The following is a 23,875-nucleotide window of genomic DNA, read 5'->3' on the forward strand; positions in this document are numbered from 1 at the left end:
AGTTTAAGAAAAATAGACCAAAACACAAAAACTTTACACTGTGCAATGAACCGTGAAAATGAGGTCAAGGTCAAATAAAACCTGCGCGACTGACATAAAGATCATAAAATATTTCCATTAACCAAATATAGATGACCTATGGCATATAGTATTAGATAAAAAGACCAAAACTCAAAAACTTAACTTTGACCACTGAACCATGAAAATGAGGTCAAGGTCACATGACATCAGCCCGCTAGACAGGTACACCTTACAATCATTCCATACAACAAATATAGTAGACCTATTGCATATAGTATGAGAAAAACAGACCAAAACACAAAAATTTAACTATAACCACTGAACCATGAAAATGAGGTCAAGGTCAAATGACAACGGCCAGTTGGACATGTACACCTTACAGTCCTTCCATACACCGAATATACTAGCCCTATTGCTTATAGTATCTGAGATATGGACTTGACCACCAAAACTTAACCTTGTTCACTGATCCATGAAATGAGGTCGAGGTCAAGTGAAAACTGTCTGACAGACATGAGGACCTTGCAAGGTACACACATATCAAATATAGTTATCCTATTACTTATAATAAGAGAGAATTCAATATTATAAAAAATCTGAACTTTTTTTTCAAGTGGTCACTGAACCATGAAAATTAGGTCAAGGACATTGGATATGTGACTGACGGAAATTTCGTAACATGAGGCATCTATATACAAAGTATGAAGCATCCAGGTCTTACACCTTCTAAAATATAAAGCTTTTAAGAAGTTAGCTAACGCCGCCGCCGTAGCCGCCGTAGCCGCCGCCGGATCACTATACCTATGTCGAGCTTTCTGCAACAAAAGTTGCAGGCTCGGTAAAAATGATATCCCAGGCATTCTCCTCCTCATTGACTTTGAAAAAGCTTTTGATACAATATCCTGGATTTTCATAGAACAAGTTCTTGATTTTTTCAACTTTGGAAATTCCATAAAACATTTGGTTAAAACTTTTTTTTACAAATACCAAATCAGCAATAACGCAGAATAACTTTCTATCAGATTTTTTTACAATTGAAAGAGGTTGCAGACAAGGGGATCCTCTATCCCCTTACATTTTCTTGTTATGTGCAGAAATTTTAGGAATATTGTTACGCCCCGGTGATTTGAAAGCTGGTATTTTTACTGTAGTCTCTGTTCCACACTTGATCAATACACGCAGATGTCCGTTGTTGTGTTCGGATTCCTATTTTACAGGAGAAATAGCTGACTTTGACCTTATATTATATGCTAACTTCTTTAAATCTATATATTGACTTTATTTGTGTGTAATTGTTTATTTTGTATTTGTTTATACTTAGTTTCAGTATAATGCGCCAAATGAAACATTACATGTTCTTGTTTATGAATAACCTGTGTATTACGTCACACGTTGTATAAAATATGGAACGCATGTTCTTACGTTGAGATTCTCTCCAAAAACCTCCATGCAGTTAGTAGTTTCTCTTAAACTAGAATTTTCTGCACCAAGTAAGAGCACTTGGTGATAATGCAGTGCACCAAGTAGATTTGCTGCACAAAGTAAAATTGCTTGGTGAAAATATCTAATGCTGATGTACTGTTTGCTCCGGTAAATAGCTTACCATGCACTGAGTATGCAGAGTATTTGAATACACATTGTGTTAACTTTTCTTTACTTATTGTCAGTTGTGTGGGACTTTTTCTGTCATTTTATATAAATTATGTTCCAAGCTATTTGTGTCGTTTATACTCTAAATGAAAAATAATCTTATTCAGATTGTCTCATACAACTGCCAAGGACGTAATTCAATTGAAAAGCGAAGAGATGTTTTAGACTATCTAAGAGCAAAAGATTGTAGCATGTATTGTCTTCAAGATACACACTTTTCTGAAAAAGATGAACAATTTGTTAAGAATCAATGGGGTTGAGAATGTGTCTTTAGTTCCTTTTCTTCAAATCAAAGAGGAGTGGCCTTTTTATTTAATAATAATTTTGAATATAAGATTTTACACAGTAAAAAAGATCAAAATGGTAATCTATTATGATTGAATATTAAAATTGAAGATAGCAATATTACTTTAATTACATTATATGGTCCAAATAGTGACAGCCCTGATTTTTATGATAAAGTTAGTGAAATAATTAAATAATTTGATAATCATACCGTCATTGTGACAGGAGATTATAACTTAGTGCAAAATCAAGACCTTGATACTTTTAATTACTTAAATATAATTAATCCAAAAGCCAAGGAAAAAGTTTTAGATATAAAGGACATTTACAACTTAACTGATCCCTTTAGAGAACTAAATCCAGAAAGTAGAAGATATACTTGGAGGAAACCAAACCCTATAAAACAGGCCAGACTCGATTTTTTTTTAGTTTCACAGAGCTTTTATCCAAATGAAGACTCACTACATGACTTAAAGATACAAAATTCCCTTGCGAAAATGGTGCAGGATATCTCAGGATAATCTTGAGAAAAATCACAGGGCAATCTTGAGATATCTTGATCCTGAGATAGGGTCAAACATGGGACGGTATTGGAACAAGGATATTCCAGGGATATCCAGGGACCATCCAGAACATAAATTTCCTAGTAGAAAATCCTGTGATAAACCTGTGCGCAAATTATCCTGATATCAGGATTTACAGATATGCTTACATTGAGTTGGCCCTGGGATAATCCTGGTATATCCTGTGAATATCCTGAGAATGTCCTTAGTTCTTACGTTGAGATTCTCTCCAAAAACCTCCATGCAGTTAGTTCTCTTAAACTAGAATTTGCTGCACCAAGTAAGAGCACTTGGTGATAATGCAGTGCACCAAGTAGATTTGCTGCACAAAGTAAAATTGCTTGGTGAAAATATTTAATGCTGATGTACTGTTTGCTTGGGTAGATAGCTAACCATGCACCGAGTATGCAGAGTATTTGAATGCAGCGCACCAAGTAGATTTCCCCGAGCTGCACCAAGTAATGCAGTGCACAAAGTAGGAGTACTTGGTGATAATATTTAATGCACCGAATATGCTGAGTATTTGAATGCAGTGCACTAAGTAGATTTTAATGCACCAAGTATGCAGAGAATTTAAATGCCGTGCACCAAGTAGATCTTCTTGCACCGAGCAATTGTTTTATTAATCTTAGTGCAAGTAATGCACCTTGCCGTATTACTTATTGTATATAATTATTAACGTATTTTGTTTAAATAGAAATAATACAATTAACGAACTTCCATTATGATTTTTATTATTACTTCCTTCACCGGAGGCCCACAAAAGTAACTACGGGTGTATATTCTGACCAGAAAACCCCGGAACGTTACAATATTACTTTGAAAAAACGAAAATATATAAGGTATTACTATTGAAGACTCAGAATTTTTGATATCACAATATGCTGATGACACCACACTTATCTTAGATGGTTCACCAGAATCCTTAGATGCATCACTTTGTGTTTTAGAACTATATACTGAATGGTCTGGTCTCAAGATGAATTTAGAGAAAACAAAGGTAGTCTGGATTGGGAAAAGGAAATATAGCCAAGATACAATGTGTGTAAAGTGGGGATTGGAGTGGGGTTCCAACAGATTTACGCTCTTGGGTATTAGATATTCAGTAGACTTACAAGAAATGGGAACACTAAATTTTGAACCCAAATTTAAAAAGATAGAAAGAACAACGAAAAGCTGGTCTAACAAATACTTATCCCCAATTGGAAAATTTTTATTTGGGATGGTAAACCAGACAAAATTAAAAGAGAAACAATTGCTCAAATATATGAACTGGGTGGACTTAACATGTTAAATCTAAAACAATACATCAAAGGATTAAAACTAACTTGGATAAGAAGAATATTAATCAAACAAACTAATAATTATTGTAAGTTACTAACTTGTACCGAAAAAATTGAATTAAATGAATTATTCTTGGTAGGTCCAAGAACACAAGTAAAAAATCCTTTCTGGCAGGAGGTTTTTAATGCTTGGACTGAACTACAAACAAAAGTAGCTATTAAGAAAGAATACGATTTTATCACATCTAATCTTTGGAATATTAAAGAAATTAAAATTGGTAATCAAATCCCTCTGTATAAAAAATGGACTGAAAAGGGTGTCTGGCTAATAAATGATTTAATTGATAATGATGGACATTTAAATGATGATTTTATAAGTTAACTTTCACGTAATAAAAATATATACCCAATCCATGCTACCTCAGATTAAGATTTTCTGTTCTTTTTTAAAATTATTATTAATAATATTATATGTTTATAGAAGGATTCAAAATATCAACTTTATGTACTTGTATCGATTTTGCTGATGTACTATGAACATATTTACTATTGTTAATATATATGTAGTTCTATCTTTGCCAATAAACACAATACAAAAAAAAAATTATTTATACATGTAAACTAAGCAAAATTTTCAAAGTCAATAGACCAGGACTATTTTTAGAAAATTTAAATATAAACCAAAATAAATCATTAAAAAAATCCTCTCCTTACAATTTTTTTAAAACTAATTACCCCCAAACTCAATCTCAGCCTTGCCCTTGTGTCATAGAACTTTCTTATAATTTCTAAGAGATCCATACACTTACACACAAGTTTTTGTTGGAAACTATGAAAACTTTACTTTTTGGCCCCTAAATCCTTAACTGTTGATGCCATAACCCCCAAAATCAATTTCAACCTACCTTTTTTGGTATTGATTTCATAGAGATCAATCCATTTTAACTTAGGTTATTGTTTGGAAACGAAATGTGTCTCAGGACGACGCTGGTGCTGATGCTGCTGACAAAGACATCATTTATTTTATGTAGGCAAACAAATGTTTGCGGTTGTATGAAAATTGGGTGTCTTTCACCTAATATTTACAAAGTTTATTCACACTATTCATGTGACATAAAACATTATAATAATTTCCAGACTAGGGTTTGGTATGGGTATGAAAATACTTTTCTCTTAAATCCTATGATTTCTCATAACTAATAACTTAGTTATTTTTATGATATATTATTATTTAAGGTAACACCATACCGAATGACGTTACACCACGAGTTACCGTTCCTGACGTTATTGAATAACGTTCAAACATACAAGCCAATGCAGCAGGTTTTGCAATCACAAAGTGAATTAAAAATAATACTATGTGACATTTTTAACGGAAACTTATTATAGATGCAGAGTGCAGAGAGTTTTGATGCAATATATAACGGTTAACTAATTTGCTTTATCGTTTTCCGGCAATTCTACTACTCATTGTTAATCTTTAAAAATGTATTACTTTACTTTTAAATATTCTGTTTCTTTGAAATTTAAGCACGATTTATCTATATATGTTCCGATGCATAATAGACTGTATTTTACATGTATTACTTTATTTTAATATTCTTGGTTTATTTTTGCAATACTTATTCTTCATGCACGCCGTATCGCTCCCTTTTTTGTTTTGAAACTAGGAATCTAATCTATAAAAACTTGGTATTATGTGTAAAAATACAGGCAATTGTACATCTATTAATTCGTGTTAAAGTGGTCGTTTAAAACACCGCTCAAACAAAATGGACAAAGGAAATTTATTTGGATGAAAATACGGATAGAATAAGACAAAAAAGCACAATACAAACAGACTTTGAAACTCATATAGACAATAGTTTGTTAGTATCGAATGTAAAAACAGGGTTTAATTTGGTAATTTTGCCGTATAACTTTCTCTGTGTTCCAGTGTAAACAGTCTCTGATATTCATTGGTTTGTACAGAGTAAATCCGATATAGTTTCGGAAACATTTTAAAAATAAAGTGCTAGATTTGTAATCCTATAGACCAATGCTACAGGTCCCTTTACAGTTTGATTAAAGCCAGCCCCAAGTATCCACTTGCGTCTATAAACGCAAGTTGATAGTCGGGACTGGCTCTAATCAGACTGGTTTCATTACAAATTTTTCTCTCGAAATTTACAAGCAAACGACTGACTAATTATTATTCAAACGACAGAAAGAGACTGAAATAGCTAATTCTTGAAATCATTTAGATTTTATATTTGTGTTAATTTACGCTTGCATGGGTATTCGGTGGGAGTGTGTTTTTTTTTTTTTTTAGTGATTAAAGTTGGAAATAATATACATGTACAAGTTCGGAGACAAAACGACTGGAAGAGAACTAACATAGTTGCCTTTTTAGGTCCTGAGCGACATATTGCTCACATACTAGGCGACGGGAAAAGCCCGAGGAGTTTCACAGTCTTATAAGGAGTTTTTAGAACAAGTATGCAACGTTCATGTAGATCTATATACATGTGAAAAAAAGAACTGTATGTATTTCTTTGTGTGGATAAATATACTATTTATATATAGATGTACATTTTATATTTCTGACAATGTACATAATTTTTATATTTGTGTATATCCTTCAATTTACACCCAAGGGTGACTAGAGATAGAAATATGGTCTCTTGGTCTTTTTTCGACCGGCAGTAAAATGCTTCCAAAGTGGGGCGTCCATTTGGCTGTGTAGGATGTATTATTTATTGTAAACTTGTTCTCGTCCTGAACATGCATAAAATATTTGCCACTGGACTTTAAGAAACCAGCAATCAATCCTACAATTTACAACCGTCACTTGAAACTTTAGTTGTTAAAATTTAGATCATTGACTCTTATTTTTTTCAAAGAAATCAACAAAGTTTTACGAACATTTCGGCACAAAGAATTATCTACGTTACTGCTTGCTCATTATGGAAGTTGGGTAACATGAGACTTTATTTGTAAACGTACAAATACAAAGAAAAAGTATATGGAATATGTAATATGTACAACAGTTTTCTGTTAGATTGATAAATGGAGATATGGGATATGCACTTAATAAGAAAGCAACATATGGACATTTAACGACATCAAAACCAAAGACATCAAGCAAATTGTGATTAATGCTAATTGGACGAGTATCTTTTTATTTCTAATTTGTAGCCAGTTTAGTGAACGTTAGGCCCCTAAATTGGAGAGTTTAAATAAGTATGTGGAGTATAATTATCACAGTTACATTTCAGTCTCTTAGTACATATTTGTTTAAGTCTTATAACTTTTGTTCTTCTGGAGAAAATTCAAACCATAATGAAATAAGGAAGTGAGGTAAAATTGCCAATTAATCAACTTTCCATCAAAGACAAAATGACGGAAATGTCAGCTTGCTTACATTGCTGCTTCATTTTCGATCTCCAAATTACCTTTCCATTATATGAACTGCATATTGATGATAATCAAAAATATGTTTTGTCGCCAAAATCCTAGTAGAGCATGTATCATCATATAGTTTCACCCATGTCCGGTTGATCGTCAATCCCATACTTCGTAGTCTTTTTGCTTCAGGTTTAAATTATGAACCTGGTGTTACTACTCATATTAAAGGTGCACAATGTGACATATCGTCTGGCAGAGGCGGATTTAGGGAGAGGTCCCAGGGAGCCCCCCCCCCCTTTTTTGGGGAAAAATTTTGTTGCTTTTATAGGAAATAATTGAAGCGTGACTTGAGCGGGCCCCTCTTAGGCAGTCAGTGGGCCCCCACTTACGAAAATTCCTGGATCCGCCACTGTCTGGATTTTCTGTATTTTTTGTTCATGGCAAATTGCTGGAATAGGCATTTTAATCAAATACAGAAGGCACGCAGAGTACATACTCCGGCTTACATCTCCAACATGTGGAATTTCAAGCTGGAACTTTTATATTTCGCAGTTTTTTTTACTTTAAAGAATGCATATATAATCTCAAGATTTGTTTTGTAAATAATTTTCCACAAATGACAGACTGTTGAACTTTGTGAAATTTTGCATACATTTTACAATGTTTGTCCAACTTGCTAAGCAACCAACTCGCATATAAAAATTTACACCACACAGAGTACACTATACGAATATACGTAGAAAGTCAAGAATATAAGTTTTGAATTTTTCTTTGAGTTTGTTATTTCATTTTTTAGAATGTATTTTTTCAGGATCATTATTTTCTCTCATAGATTTCACAACAAACAGAATGTTAAACCTTTTTTGACTGGTGCATCAAATGTGTCTTTTATAAACAACTGTTTTCAAAATTGTAATGTATCGTCCCGAAAATGCATGAACTATTTGCCACTGAACATTTAACGACCATCAAAAACTGAGCAACTGTTAACTGAATCAAATTTTTAAAGTATACTCTATATCTGCATGGGTGAAGCAATGATACCACCATTGGTGACATTGATGGAGTTAAAAAAAAACTCAGTAATTCACTGAATCACACGTAAAAATTTCATGTTATTTTCACGTGTACTTTACAAAAATATGAAGGTTTTTTCATGATTTTAATTAAATCTCAGAATAAAAATATTATTGGAATAATCTTATTTTAAAAATTTACGTAAATTTAACGTGTACCAAATTCTGGTGATTTATTCATGAATTATTATCATAAGATTCACGTGGAATCAACCAGTTCAAGCAAGTTTCAAGTATATGCTCGTTTGGTGTGAAAATCAGACGAGATTAATGTTAATTCATGTGAGTGACATTTCAATGTGCAGGACGAAATAAGTATCAGTAGAATTTTATATTGCATTACTAGGGAATTTAAGAAACCCCACACAGGAAATGAAAATAAAATAAACACCATTCAGATCCCAACACATATTTTATTTTCTATATCTCTGAGTAGGAATCACTTTACCTTCTGTATTCAAGAACGTCACACGTTTTCGGTCAAATTCTAAGGGTATCCATCAACTTTGAAGCCATTTATCTCAAAAACAAGGATGGTGACATATGATTTTCTATACGTGTATGCATTCAGCTTGCAATCCTTGATATTATGTTAGTTTTTTGAGAACATATAAGAACATAGCCATTCATTGGCAAATCTATAAAAGTAAGCCGAAAAATAGGCATTTGCCCTCTATACCTATGTAAATTTGTCTCCAAAATTGACGTTTTCTTGTGAAATTCCAAGAAAACAAAAATAGTGACCCCCATTTTTTACTACATATTCCAATGTAACTCGATTCAAAGAACACGTGTGCCAAAAAATTTGGAATCGGGAGATATGCCATTCGGTATCGTGTTACCTTAAAGACCTTAAGGCCAATAAGAAAATGCTAAAAGGGGTCCATATATTTGTTCTCTATCTATCCAACCACATTAAAGGTTTTCAGTCTGTCTCTCATTAATGCCAAGTTAGATTTTACATGTGCAGATGATGCTATAGAAGAGTGCAGGAAGCATCAAACTAAGATGGGACTTAAAAACAAAACATCACATGGATTTTAAAAAAGCCATTTAGAAAATATATACCTTTATAATAGGAACTATTGATGTCATAAACTTACCACTATATTCATGATATTGCTGGTTTAAACACGAATACATACAACTGGACATTCGTTCAACATATTCATACCCTGAAAAAGCAAGCATTAATCAATTTTAATTCAAACATAGCTTTTAATTAAAGTCAATTCTGTATCTTAACATAAATGTTTTGTTAGTTTGATTAATCTTTAAATGAATTATTCCAATATTATGCTAGTATCAGTAAATGAAATTGAATATTTTGGACAGGAATAGTGTTCTGTTCAATTTTCTTTCCATTTTCTGATCAATGTGTTTTTGACCTAAGATAAATATTTTTAACAGAAATATTGCTCCATGAATTTTCTTTTTGCATTCTGACATTTGCTTAGGATATGGTGGAAATACAAAATATCCCATGGTAAACGTTCAGAATTATTCAGTTTATTCTTGAACATAATATACTGCATGAACAACTACTTATACTTTTCCAAGGTTTACTCACACAATGCACAATAGCAGTTTCAGCAAGTGTATTTTTAAACTACACATACAAAGTGTACAGGGACAGTCTCAAAACCTGAATTATATAATTGTGTCTTTTACACTTGATACATGTACTTTTAAAATAAACATTTACACCAAAAGGCATCTGTTCTGTTAAATAGCAAATAGGTTGAAATATGTAACAGATTCTAGTCTTTATTACTTTGATCTTTGAATTATACAATGTCACATGGTAGTCTATTTACAGAGGGTCTATATGCAAGACAAAGATCACTACCTGTTTAAATGATTGAAAATTTCAAGGCGTTCCGAGAAACTTGATTCAGAGGATATCTGAATGGCCAATAGATGCTACCAAACCCCACCAATATTTAATGGTCAACATTGTTAAAGCAAGCAACAAACATATACAAATACTTACAAATGATGTATATGGTTGGCAACAGGATAATCAGAACAATAAAAGTTGTGATCAATAATTTGAGATTTTTCCTTCTTTGATTATCTAAAATGAATTAAAATTTATTGGTTTTATCAGCTCTTCAAACTTTTGCAATAAGTTTTTTGATTTTCAATTATTTTGCTTCCATCATTACTTAAGAGACAGACATTAATTGTCAAAATTAGCATCTGGTTAAAAATATTTTGGATCTGCTAATTGTATGATAAGCATAAGGTTGTTTTATAAGTCACTCTAGCATTGTACATCCAAATAAGGTCAAAATAAGAGATTTTGACGAAATTTGACAAAATTTGCCAGATTTCATCCAAATTTAGGACAAGGAAACATAGAGCGCAGGCGTCGACAAACTAGATATTCAAGTTTAACATGTAAAATGTCATTACAAACATTGTGTTCAAAGAACTTTTTTGTCGATGTATGCGCTCTATGTTTCCTGTCTAATAATCAATGCAAATTTTATCAATTTTCATTGATTTTTTGTGAAAAATAAAAATGAGTACTGTTTGTGACGTCATAAGTAGAATGCAGAAACGTAAATTCTCAACAGTAAAACTTATTTCTTATCTAGTCAATGTATTAGCTATGATTCATTATGATATGGGTCAATAAATACTAATTTTAAATTGAAGGTAAAAAAGAGGGCAATTTTAGGGCCTTATCGAAACCTACTCCTTTAATGCTATTTTTAAAGTACTGTAAAAATTATAAGTTATTAACTTTTAGGTTATGATAACAATGTATATTCTGTGTTGTTCAGTATGATAAAATAATTTGTAAGATCACAAGTTATCAGTATTGTGTTTAACACAATAGTTAACAGTTATATAAACCAACTCCTTTCCACCTGTAAATGAATTGTTTCCATATTTCCTTCAACATGAACATGTGTTCAATAAGAGTGTCTAGAATATATCAAAATTAATTTCAGTTTGATATATACCATAAATTGAGGGGAAGTATAAGATAAAACTTTAAATTATAAATACAAACCGAACAAAACTGTATTTATATCTGTATTGTTGATTTTCTTCTTGGGGATATCCGGATATTCTGTGCTGCAAACAGATAACATATTGATTTTTGATGAAAACCATTAGCGTTTTATAATTTATAATAAAAGAGTTCCAATGTCCCCTGCTTTGCACTTATTTAATATATCCAAAAGGCATAACTCATTTAAAAATAAATTGCTTCCATGAGCGCAGTTTGATACGACCGCAGATGTCCAACCCTGAAAAGCTGGAGCCAGAATGGACACAATATTCATGCTTGATACAGGTTTGAATTTGGATTGTAATTAAAAATTTGACACCTAAGAGGTTTCTGCCTCAGAATAACTGTAGTTAAAGAACTTAAAAATTGGTTATATGATTTGAATTTATTTTCAAATTTTTGCTTTTGTGCAATACACTATGCTGTTGCAAATTGACCCCCCCCCCCCCCCCCATTAATAAAAGTTTTTTGCTTTTGTGCAATACACTATCCTGTTGAATATTACCTCCCCCCCAAAAAATAAATGGGGAAATTTTATTTTTTATTTTTGAAATCTGAAATTAGAAAAAATAGCCTCCCCCCAATTCTTATTTACCTACCCCCCCCCCCCTCCCCCAAATTTTTGTTCACCTTCCCCTTTCCCTTATTCCAAAAAAAAATGCATTCCCTTAGGTTATAGTCATAATCTCAATTCAAATTCTAATAAAGTTTGCAACTAAAATAACCCTTTTAAATACATCATACAAGTCTTAAAATATAAAATGACATACTTAGTCATGACTAAAATTAATATTAATTAATAGTTATTTTTAAAAATAAATTGACAGATGATCACATCAAGACAATCATCATTTTCTTAAGACACAATTTACAAGCAGTGTAAGGGAAGTAATCAAACATTGTTGTTTTGAATTGGGATTGGATTACCTCCCTTAGACTGCTGTAAATTTTCTTAATTGCCCTTTAACCAGAAAAAAAACTTGTTTCCCCCCATTTTTGCCTCTTATTCCTCTATGGTTTGAGCCATAACCCCCCCCCCCCTTGTCAATCCTAACCATCCCTCTGTTGTATTGAAACTTGTGGTATAATTCCAGAGAGATTCATACACTTTAACACAAGTTGTTGTCTGAAAACTACAAAAAATGCTTATTTGGGCCCCTTTTTTAGCCCCTTATTCTAAACAGTTGGGACCATAACCCCTAAAATCAATCCCAACCTTCATTTAGTGGTTCTTAACTTTGTGTTAAAATTCTATTGATTTCTATTCACTCATACTAAATTTATTATCTGGAAACCATCTGTCTTCGGAGGACACTGACGACGACGACTACGAAGAAGACGCCAACAAAATACCTATAAACAACTTTTTTTTTAAATTCGATCGTACCATTTAGAACTTGTCTGAGATATTGCTGGTATAAACCTACAGTATAAGTTTTATAAAAATCTTGCAAGAACTGTTCTTGTGAGAGCGCTTACGAGGCCATTTCCCGTAAATTTAATATTTCAAAAGTCAAATATCTCTTCTAAAAAAGTTGATTGTCAACCATTTTAGAATTTGTGCTGGATATTGCTGCTATTAGCCTAAAGTATTAGTTTTATAAAAATCTGGCAAAAATTGTACCTATGAGAGCGCTAACAAGGACATTTTCCATAAATTTATATTTCCAAGGGACATAACTCTTTTAAAACAGATGTTTTTCCACCATTTTAGAACTTGTGCGAGATATTGATGATAATAACATATAGAATAAGTTTTATAAAAATCTGGCAAAAATTGTACCCTTGAGAGCGCTAACAATCCATAGATTTAGTATTTCTAAGGGCATAGCTCTTAAAAAAAAAAAGTGAAACGTCCACCATTTTAAAACTTGTCCAAGATATTAGTCATATTAACCTATAGTTTAGGTTTTATAAAAATCTGGCAAGAATTGTACCTGTGAGAGCAGAAACAAGAACAGACGGGCAAACGGACCAATGCCCAGAAAAATAGATGCCCAGTATTTCCATGTTCCTAGACACAATTGACACCTTCTAAAAAAGTTGAAAATCTACTATTTCAACAACAATTGTGGACACAAACATGCATGGATAGAATCCAGCTTTCAAGACAAATATTAGTTTGATAAAATTTAAGTGATCAATGAGTAGTTTAATTTTATACTATCAGCAAACAAGAAGTAGATGTACTGCAGATCTAACACGATAGCATATAGCAGAATGAAACATAAACTTGATCAGTAACTCATCATTGTAGACTCACATATATCAGCCCAATCTGAAGGTGATTAGAAAAATAAATGTGTGTAATAGTTTGTTATAGAATGACGGATAAGGGTAAAACAATATAGCCCAACAACTATGTTGCAGGGCCATAAAAAAAATAACAGGTTAAAGCAGTATTTAATGAATTTGGTTTGAGGTTTATTATGTTTCTCTATCTTCCTGCTAACAGTATTTTCAGATTTTTGTGTAGATTAATTACCATTGATTACTTTAACTAAGTTTTTCTATGTCAAACATAAATTGTGGTATTGATAAGTGAAAAGTACAGTTTCAGCCCCTTTTGGAAATGTTTGGGGAGGAAATTAAGAATCAGCTCTACTCTAACACTGTTAGGTTGATATATAACTTTTATGACATTTCCATTTCCTATTTATGTTTTATATAAGAATTCATTATATATGTATATATAAATCATTTGTAAATATAAGTATGCAATTTAGTTTATCAAAAAAAATGTGTTGCTCTTGTCATGCTAGTCTTGTTTGGTGACACCAGCATCTGAAAATTAAATATATCAAAGATATTTCTGCCTTATAATAATAAAATGTATACAAGAAAAAGAGAGAAATGAGAAATACCGTATCCCTTATTAATATTTGATAAATGCTAAAACTGAAATAATATCTTAAAGGGGCACTAGCTACGATATATAAAAAAAAATAAAGTATGATTTTTTAAGATCAATCATTAATCAAATTGGAATAATGAAATAATAATTTGCTTTTAGCAATCAATTTGCTTTAATTTTGTTAAAATAAGCGATTAAACATAATTTTTGACTCATTCACTTGCAAGTGAATTAGTCGACCTCATTGTAACCGGTATTCATGTGAACCACTGGGTAGATGCCACTGCTGGTGGAGATTTATTTCCCCGAGGGTATCACAAGCCCAGTAGTCAGCACTTCTGTGCTGACTTGAGTTATCATTGATATGTTCATAATTATAAATTAACTGTAAACAAAACTTTGAATTTTTGAAAAACTAAGGCTTTTTTACCTCAGGAATAGATTACCTTAGCTGTATTTGGCGGGACTTTTAGGAATTTTTGGTCCTCAATGCTCTTCAACTTCGTACTATATTTGGCCTTTAGAACATTCTTTGATTCGAGCGTCACTGATGAGTCTTTTGAAGACGAAACGTGTGTCTGGCTAAAATATATAATTTTAATCCTGGTATCTATGATGAGTTTATTGTTAATCACCCCTGCTAATTTAAACAAAAAAGTCCAAATTAATACACACCACATGATTTCAATGCCTATACATTTATTCAATTATACAATTATACTATGAGATAAAGTAATACAACAACGTGACCCATCCTGAAAGTTGCAATAGAAGATAGTAAGATATTTAGATACAAACCTGTTAATAACTGGGCAAGTTTCATTAACTTTGACTGTAGAACACATATAATCTGAAAAGAACCCCAAAAAAAGTTAATGAATGATGAATACATTACACTTATTCATGTTATTCCTAACTATTAAAATTCTAAACCTGACCACTTGTTTTTTTTTCCTCTTGTGCCAATTAAAAATATATGTGGTTTCAGTTACTCTACCTATACCCAACTCAGACTTGGGGTCAATTACATTGGAATGTAATTAATTGAATTACACATTACATTGCAAAAATGGTCAATTACACTAATTAATTACACATTACACAGTTTTTGAAATGTAATCAATTAAATTATAATTATTTTACTAAAGTAATTAATTAAATTACACATTACATTTCTTCATAACTTTTTTTAAACAATATATTTCATGAATATATAGCATGTGTCAAATATTCATCAAAGCTTACAACATAATTTTAGCATTGCATGTGATCATCATTAGTATTTTTTTAAGGTTTTGTCATTTAGTCTGCATCTCTCTGGTCTGAACACTTTGCTTTTGGGCAGGAGCTGATGTGGCAGGTATTACTCAATCATAAGATGTGTTGATGAAAGAGGGAATGTGTTCCTATTCACTTGCAAATACACTAAGTGGTATATTGACATCTCAGAAATGAAGCCATTTAATAAACATAATATAACAAAATAATAATAATAAACAAAAACAACCGCAGAGGTCAAACCCTGAACAGTTGGGCAGGTATTGACACAACATTCTAGCTTGATACAGCTCTGAATTTGGATTGTCAGTAAAAGATGACAGAGAATAGGTTTCTGACACAGAATGTATGCGGTCTAAGAACTTAAAAAATCTAAATTGGACATATACCTATTATCATGATTATGGTCCAATATCCAAAATTTAAATACATGGTTAAATTCAGCATATCAAAGGTCCATTAGAATTCAATTTTTGATGATATCAAATAAAGTTCAATTTTGGACCCTTTAGAACTCAATGTGGACCAATTGATACAGGGGCCAAAGTATCAAAAATCTAAATACATGGTTAGATTCAGCATATCATATAACCGCATATATTCAGTTTTTGTTAAAATCAAACAAAGTTTAATTTTGGACCCTTTTGACCTTAAAGTAGACCAATTTGAAAACAGGACCAAAAATTAAGAATCTAAACGCACGGTTAGATTGAGCATATTAAAGAACCCTAATAATTCAATTTTAAATGTTTAAATTTGTTTAATTTGGACCCTTTTGGACCCTAATTCCTAAACTGTTGAGACCAAAACTCCTAAAATCAATCCCTACCTTCCTTTTGTGGTCTATTTTCATAGATTTCTATTTACTTATACTAAAGGTATTGTGCAAAAACCAAGAAAAATGCTTATTTGTGCCCTTTTTTGGCCCCTAATTCCTAAACTAACTGTTAGGACCAAAACCCCCAAAATCGATTCAATATATATAGAATAAGCTGTTTATTTCTTTATATGCCCATGTCATATATCTAGGGCCTGTGATTTTAAAGATTTTTTTTCCATTTGTTACTGGGCATTACCCTAACCATCTATACTATTAAACGAGAAGACCTCATTTTGGGTGTCGCTTCTCTTCTTTCCACAATTAATTGATCAACACGCCTCTGTGTCCTATAGGTACAGTGCGTAGTGCCATTTGTCATCCATTCATATGATTATTCAGATTGACTTATTTTTGGAGAAAAACGAGAAAAAGGGCATCCGGATATTGTCCTGTCATTGAACGAAATTTTAAGTAAGATTAGACTTCCGGTTTGCGTTTTTCTGTATACTTTGACCGTACATATACAAAGAATAAAGTGTATTTTCAGAATTCTATCTGCTATCATTTTCAAGTTTACTATCCACGGCAGTCACAGAGTTTATTAAATAGAGAGGGTCTGTATACTATATCAATGACCACTATGGATCGATTAGTAAAGTAAATACATGTACACTATATAGTAATGAATGTTCATAATATACAGATAAGCGCTAAAAATATTCATGTGAACTTTTGATACCTTTTCTGAAATTCTCCAGTCATTAAATCTTTTACAAAAATCATTGATTACAAAAAAAGAAGATGTGGTATGATTGCCATGTTGAGACAACTCTCCACAAGAGACCAATATATGACACAGATATTAACAATTATAGGTTACCGTACGACCTTCAACAACGAGCAAAGCCCATACGACCTTCAACAACGAGCAAAGCCCATACTCAGCTTTAAAAGGCCCCGAACTGACAATGTAAAACAATTCAAACCAGAAAACTAGCGGCCTTATTTATGTACAAAAAAATGAACGAAAAACAAATATGTAACACATAAACAAACAACAACCACTGAATTACAGGCTCCTTACTTGAATGTTCATAACATACTAAATGTATGTTCATATTGAAATTGATAGAAAACCAAAAAATGGGAATATTGGAAATAAAGGAGGAGGGATAAAAAAAAGCATTTTCCTGTCCCCAATAACCTATGACTTATGATACTTTTGCTGAAATTCTCCAGTCATTAAATATTTTACAAAATTCTTCCAACAACACTTTACATACTTTAAACTACGCTTTGAATGCCCGCGCAGTGGCGGATCCAGAAATTTTCACAAGTAGGGGCCCACTGACTGACCTAAGAGGGGGCCCGCTCCAGTCACGCTTCAGTGATTCCCTATATAAGCAACCAAATTTTTTCCCAAAAAGGGGGGGCCCGGACCCCCTGCCCCCCCCCCCTAAATCCGCCTCTGCCGCGATTTCGCGGGTGTGTTCTAGTAACAGTAAAATGAAGACACCAAATATCAAACTTGATCTTGGTTTTGTGGTTAAAAGTATTGTATATAAGTTTTGAACATTTGGTTGAGGCAAACTGAAGTTAGAGCATGGAATTGAAAAAAATCGTGAGTGTTCCGCTGAACCAAGTATCTCGCCTAATTTTGCTGTTAATCGCAGCCCCAACAAAACTGAGGTAAAAATGAAGAAAAATATTCCTCTCTGTACTATCTTTTAATTGTAAGAAGCATCTGTCCAAGTTTGGTTTAAATCCAGGATAGTTTATGAATCAAATAAATATTTAAAAAAAAATTAACTACAGACTGTATGTAATGTTAACTGGAAGAAAAGCAAAGTGTCAACATATATGTATCACAATGTATCAGTATAGTTTAAAAAAAATAGTTTATCTTCACCTGGGTGCAAAAAAGGTTCTTGTATCATACATTGTACATCAATTTGTTATTTTGATACATATGCCAGTTATATTAAACAATGTAATACCAATGCCAATTTGCAAGTTATACATGTGTAACTAAAGCTAAATCTCAAATACCTGCATTTAAAACTTCACTTTTTTTTAAGCATTCTATCTTGTAGCAGGAACAATCTTCTTTTGATGGAACACAATAACATTTGTTAACTGGTGTGGAAATAAATGCATAGCCTTTGGTATAATCACAACGACAAGTTCTGTCATCTGTAGCAGATCCATTACGGAAAATAATCTGTCCTTCCTCCGTACAAGATGACTTTTCATACAAACATTCATTTCTTTCATAAGTAAACAATGGCCTTGGTTGGTATCTGCTTGACACACATGTCTTTGGAAATATAAATTTTGCTGTACTGTCTTGAAACACAGGATATTGTCCTATAAAAAATGTAAATATAAATAACTAAAATGAATATACAAGATTGCTTTCCTGTAGCAAAATGACCAAAGCCTCGTATACAGCTTATTTGTAACTGTAGTAAGCTGCTGATCAGAAACAGCTACACAGCATAATTGAACCAAACTGCATGTTACATGAAATGATGAAATATTATTTCAAAATTCAAACATGTTTTAATTTGATAAACAAAATTATGCACTGTGTACATGGTGTAAAGAGGAAGAAGTTTTAAAGAAACTGAAACTTTCATCTATACTATTAAATGAGAAGACCTCATTTTGTGTGTCACTTCTCTTCCTTCCACAATAAAATAATCTTTATGACCTTGTGTCCTATAGATACCATGCATTGTGACATTCTTCATCGGCTTATGATTATTTAGTTTGGGTTACTTTGGAAAGAACATGAAATAAAGGCGTCCAAGTATTGTGTCCGTCATTGGACAGACTATTATGTCATAGACAAGACTTCCGTTTAGGACTGTTTAAAATTACACATAATTTTCATAAAATATGTATGTTCTTTATATAATATATTAGTGATGACTGTGGATAATAGACTTGGAAATGATATTTATATTGTTTAAAATAGCAAATACACTTTATTTATAGTATATAGTATAAAATAAAACAGAAAACAAAAAATAAGGGACTTAAAAAAAAGGGGGAAGGGCTAAAAAAATTGTCCTGTCTCAAACTACCTATCAATTTTGATACTTTTCCTGAAATTCTCCAGTTATAAAATCTTTTACGAAATTTCATCCTATAACAGTTACCATACTTTTCAATTACACTCTAAATGCCTGCAATTTCGTGTCTAGTAGCTTTTAATAGAACAAAGGGGCTAAAAGCCATAACTTGTTTGTGTTATATCATAACAATAGGCTGTCAGAGTGACTGCTAACCTGATTTTCCTGCAGATGTCAATACTCTGATTAACTGAGCAATTATGGACACAACATTCAAGCTTAAAATGGCTTTGAATTTTGATTTTGATTGAATATTTGATACAGCATAGCTATATATAGGTTTGTGACACATAATGAATGTGGTCAAAGAACAGAAAAAATTGAAATAGGACATTTACAATTTGTGGTCAACTACGTAAAATCTAAGTACATTGTTAAAATCAGGATATCAAAGAACCCCAAGAATTCTATTTTGGATGAAATATTTATTAATTTAACATTTCTTTTCAAAGGGAAATAATTCAAACTTATTTCAATGAACCAGAAATGTAAACAGCAAAAATAGTTCTCTAAAATTTAAAAATATGATGTTATATCTATTTTAAAATTATGATCATATATATAGTTCCAAATGTTTTTTCTTGCATTTGTCGAAAAGTAATATAAATCTGCAACTTATCTATCAATGTCAACAAATTAATCTAGCAATTACCCCAAACTCAATCCTAGCCTCCCTTTGAGAGACCCTTGCAGTACAAATTCAGAGAGATCAATACACTAGCACACAAGTTTTTGTCAAAATATTACAAAAACACTTGTTTTTGGCCCCCTTTTGATCCCTAATTCCTAAAAGATGACCATTACATGATAGCATTATGCGAACACACTGTTTTAATGGTCATATAAAAAGATTAGTAAATAAAATTTGTATTGTATTGTAATATACATATATGTAATAAAAGGACAGACATCCTTGTTAATTGATCTAAAAAGAATTATTTTCTCTATAAACATGATAAAACATCTGAGAGAATTATTCTTTCAAACAATTCTGGAAAAATCTTTTCAAATTTCAAGTTTTCTATGTTCTAATTTCTTCTATACCTTCTTCAATACGTTCTGGTCCTATGCATATTTGCAGGAAGTCTTTAGATTGTACAATCTCAAGACAGTGATAATGCTTAGGAGCTCTTGGGCAAGTCTCATTTGCTATTAATCCTCTCGAAACAGCTGATGGACATCTACTGAATTTCTTTATTGCCACAGCATAGTGAACTACATGTAAGAACTGCAATAGAAAACAATAGCTCTTATAATTTTTTTATCCCATCAGATTTCTCTACTTTATGATCATGATGATTCAAGATATTAGACAATTGCTTGCACTTTAAACCTTGAAAGTTTAATATTTAAACATGGTTACTAAGTCATGTTGTTTGATTTGAAGGAGCAAAGAAACATTATGTCTATTCTGCCAAGTTTGGTTGAAATGTTGGGGGCACTAGCTGTCAAATTCATGTTCACCAATTTGACTCAAATTCTCATATTTTATTTATAACAATGTAAAACATTTTTCCAAACTATCAAAAGTATAAAATAAACAATTTACTGGCCATGGTCTCAATAAGATTTAGCTTCATTTCCTGTGAATTTTAGAAATGACGCCATCTAAGGCAGCAACCATTTGATTTTCTGGGGGGGGGCTATGGATTTTTTTGGAAAAAAAAGTTTGTTTCCAGTTTTGGGAGAAAAAAAATAATTTGTTTCTGATCCTGTGAGAAAAAAATGTTTGTTTCACCCTCAGCTGCCACTATATGTAATGCTAAAATTGAAAGGAAAAATTGTTTTTCGACTTCTCACAAAAAAAAAACGATTGTTTTTCGCCACAGGCGAAAAAATAAATTTGTCCAGAAAAAAATCCATAGCCCCCCCCCCCCCCCCCCAGAAAATCAAATGGTTGCTGCCTAATCAAATTTCAAGTTGACCTTCTATGACCATACATGTATAAGTGATGTAAACATAAACATAGATAAATAGATTAAGCAACTCGTGCAGTTGGATTTTGATAGGTCTACTAAATTTTGTATTATAGATTAAAAATTAATGTTTATCTTTGTTTTTTCCTAAATAAGAATGATTTTTGTGGATTGAATCCGTTAATCAAATTATTTACCTTTGTTTCACTTTCAATGTTGATATTCTTTTCCTTTAAATAACCATACACGGACAATGCATGCGTAATTATATCTCTTTATTTTTTGGATTTTTTTTTATAACATACTTGTTTTGCATAGGATTTTTTTAATAAAAAAGAGTTCATCAGGTTTCAAAGTATAAACTGCATTACAAAAACGAATATTTCATCAATAAAATTCCAGTCAGATATTCTTATGAATTTCCTTTTCATATTTGATACAAGTTTTTTTAAGTTTGATGCAAGCATTTTGTAGTCAAAGCGTTTCAACTGAAGTACTACACAGGCGTCAAAAAGCTTTGTTATGGAGTAAAGGGGGTGGCGTCAAAAAGCGTCATGATGGAGGAAAGGGTTAATGAGGTCAAATTATTCACTTGCAAGTAAATAACTCATTATCAGTTTTTATTAGCTTAATTTGACACAATTGAACCAATTTAGCTGCTAAAAGTGAATTATTATTTCACTATTTCACTTTCATTAACATGATTAATGATTGAACAAAAAAAAAATCATACTTTGGTTTTTTTATATATCTCGTAGCTAGTGCCCCTTTAATTGATCCTGATTTCGGAGAAGATGTTTTTAAAGTTTAGAACGTGGAAAGACATCAAATGATGGCAATTGGTACATAATATAATGTCCCAATGAAATATTGTTCGCCAGATTAACTCAGGGGCGAATCCAGCCATTTCAAAAAGGGGGGGTTCCAACTATATGCTTGTATGGGATTAGTGGTAGTACTTCGCTTTGTTGTGTAAATATAAAGACGTGTATAGATTTCAACTATTTACTATTCTACATAATGAAGACGTTATGATATACAAAGATGTAATAAACATGTGATGTTACAATACGTTACGTTAACAACAAGTAATTAAGTGTCTCTGTATTGCGGTTAATTCTTAACAATGCTCTCATTCAAATGCATTGATTGTCCCCTCATCATTTTCGATGTTCTGTTCTCGGTCACGTTATAGTTCCTCAGTAGCTCAAGCAAATTTTCTTTACATGGTAATGTTGTTTTATAGTGATTATCTCGATGTGATGTATTTGACTTGTATGTCACTTATATAATTAGTAGTGTTTGTCCTCACGCGTTAATCTTTTAGATTCCAATTTCCAAAATAGCTCCAGATCTGCCTCTTCCTTCTTGTGGTGTGCCAATAAATTCAAGGTAGAAGCAGCTGGTACTGTCGAGTCTTTTATTGTTGGCATTGGTCCAGACAATAAATATCCCAGTTTTGATGCAACTGCAGTGGGACCCATTCCTCGTAGTATATCGATGTCCCAGTAGTAATCTGCTCCAATCAACCAGAGACATATATACGTATATATGTCTCTGAATCAACATAGCTATTTCAAAATGTTCATCCTTACTCATAGGATGGACCAGAGACATATATATGTGTATATATGTCTCTGGATGGGCTAATTCTATACCTTGAAGATATGGCATCTTTAACGCTTCGTAATGGGAATGATTTGATAGCGGTGCGGCGATTGTTGGTTCTATGAGTACTTCCATTTCTAATTCACCTCCATGTTTAGTCTCCAAACGAACAACTGCTTTTTCTAGGTTTCTTACATTACTATTAGTTTCTCCAAAGGCAGCAAGATTGAGAGTACTCATTCCACATGGTTTTAATTGTAACTGTTTTGCTAGATCCTCGGTGATAAAAGATTTTTGTGACCCTTCGTCTAAAAGAATATTTGTTACAACAGAATTTTTACCTACTGAAACTTGTGATACAGCTGTTTTCAAGAGTACTTCGGTTTTCTGTTTAACGGTATTTTCATACGAGGTGTAAACTGTAGCTGTGTGTGTTTCTTCTTCATCATTTATAGTTCTAGTATTTACATCTGCACTGGATTGTGTTGTTGTTTGGTTCTCTGTGTGTTGTTTGTTATAACATAAGCTTGTGTGATGCTTTCTGTTGCAATTACGACATGTATATTAAGACGTACACTCTGAAATTTTGTGACTTCCAAAGCAGTTAAAACAAAGATTTTTCTGTTTGATAAACGCATAGCTCTTTTCATTCGTAGCTACTTTTGTGCACTCTGATGCAAAATGTGGTTCTGGGCAATAAACACATAATTTTACCTTATTTGTACTTTTTCTAATTTTCTCTGTATTGCTGTATGGCTGTATGGCTGTATGCTTGTGCTGTAGCTTTGGGTTGCTCCAATATGGAATGATGCGGTAGGTGTCAAAGTGTCTGACATTTTGAAATTTCCTGCTTCCTGAACATGCATCTCCTTTGATAAAGCTTCAATAGCGATATTATATTCCAACTATTTTTTCCATGTTCCTGTGTTCAGTTTTTCCTCATTTCGGGTAGTTTCCCGAAAATAATGG

General features: G+C 32.2%; 1 protein-coding gene across 1 annotated transcript in view; it reads right to left on the reverse strand.

Annotated features, from left to right (window-relative positions):
* Positions 1–23,875, reverse strand: part of LOC139517444 (uncharacterized) — a 101,111-nt gene that overhangs the window by 55,250 nt on the left and 21,986 nt on the right. Inside the window, exons 2-7 of the mRNA XM_071308478.1 lie at positions 20,427–20,610; positions 18,295–18,612; positions 14,946–14,997; positions 11,291–11,355; positions 10,259–10,342; positions 9,369–9,440 (exon numbers count right to left, since the gene is read on the reverse strand). Of these exons, the coding sequence (XP_071164579.1) occupies positions 9,369–9,440; positions 10,259–10,342; positions 11,291–11,355; positions 14,946–14,997; positions 18,295–18,612; positions 20,427–20,610 (775 nt within the window). The remainder of the gene's footprint in view (positions 1–9,368; positions 9,441–10,258; positions 10,343–11,290; positions 11,356–14,945; positions 14,998–18,294; positions 18,613–20,426; positions 20,611–23,875) is intronic.

The sequence above is a fragment of the Mytilus edulis genome, chromosome 3 (assembly GCF_963676685.1).
Source record: "Mytilus edulis chromosome 3, xbMytEdul2.2, whole genome shotgun sequence".
Classification (NCBI taxonomy): domain Eukaryota; kingdom Metazoa; phylum Mollusca; class Bivalvia; order Mytilida; family Mytilidae; genus Mytilus; species Mytilus edulis.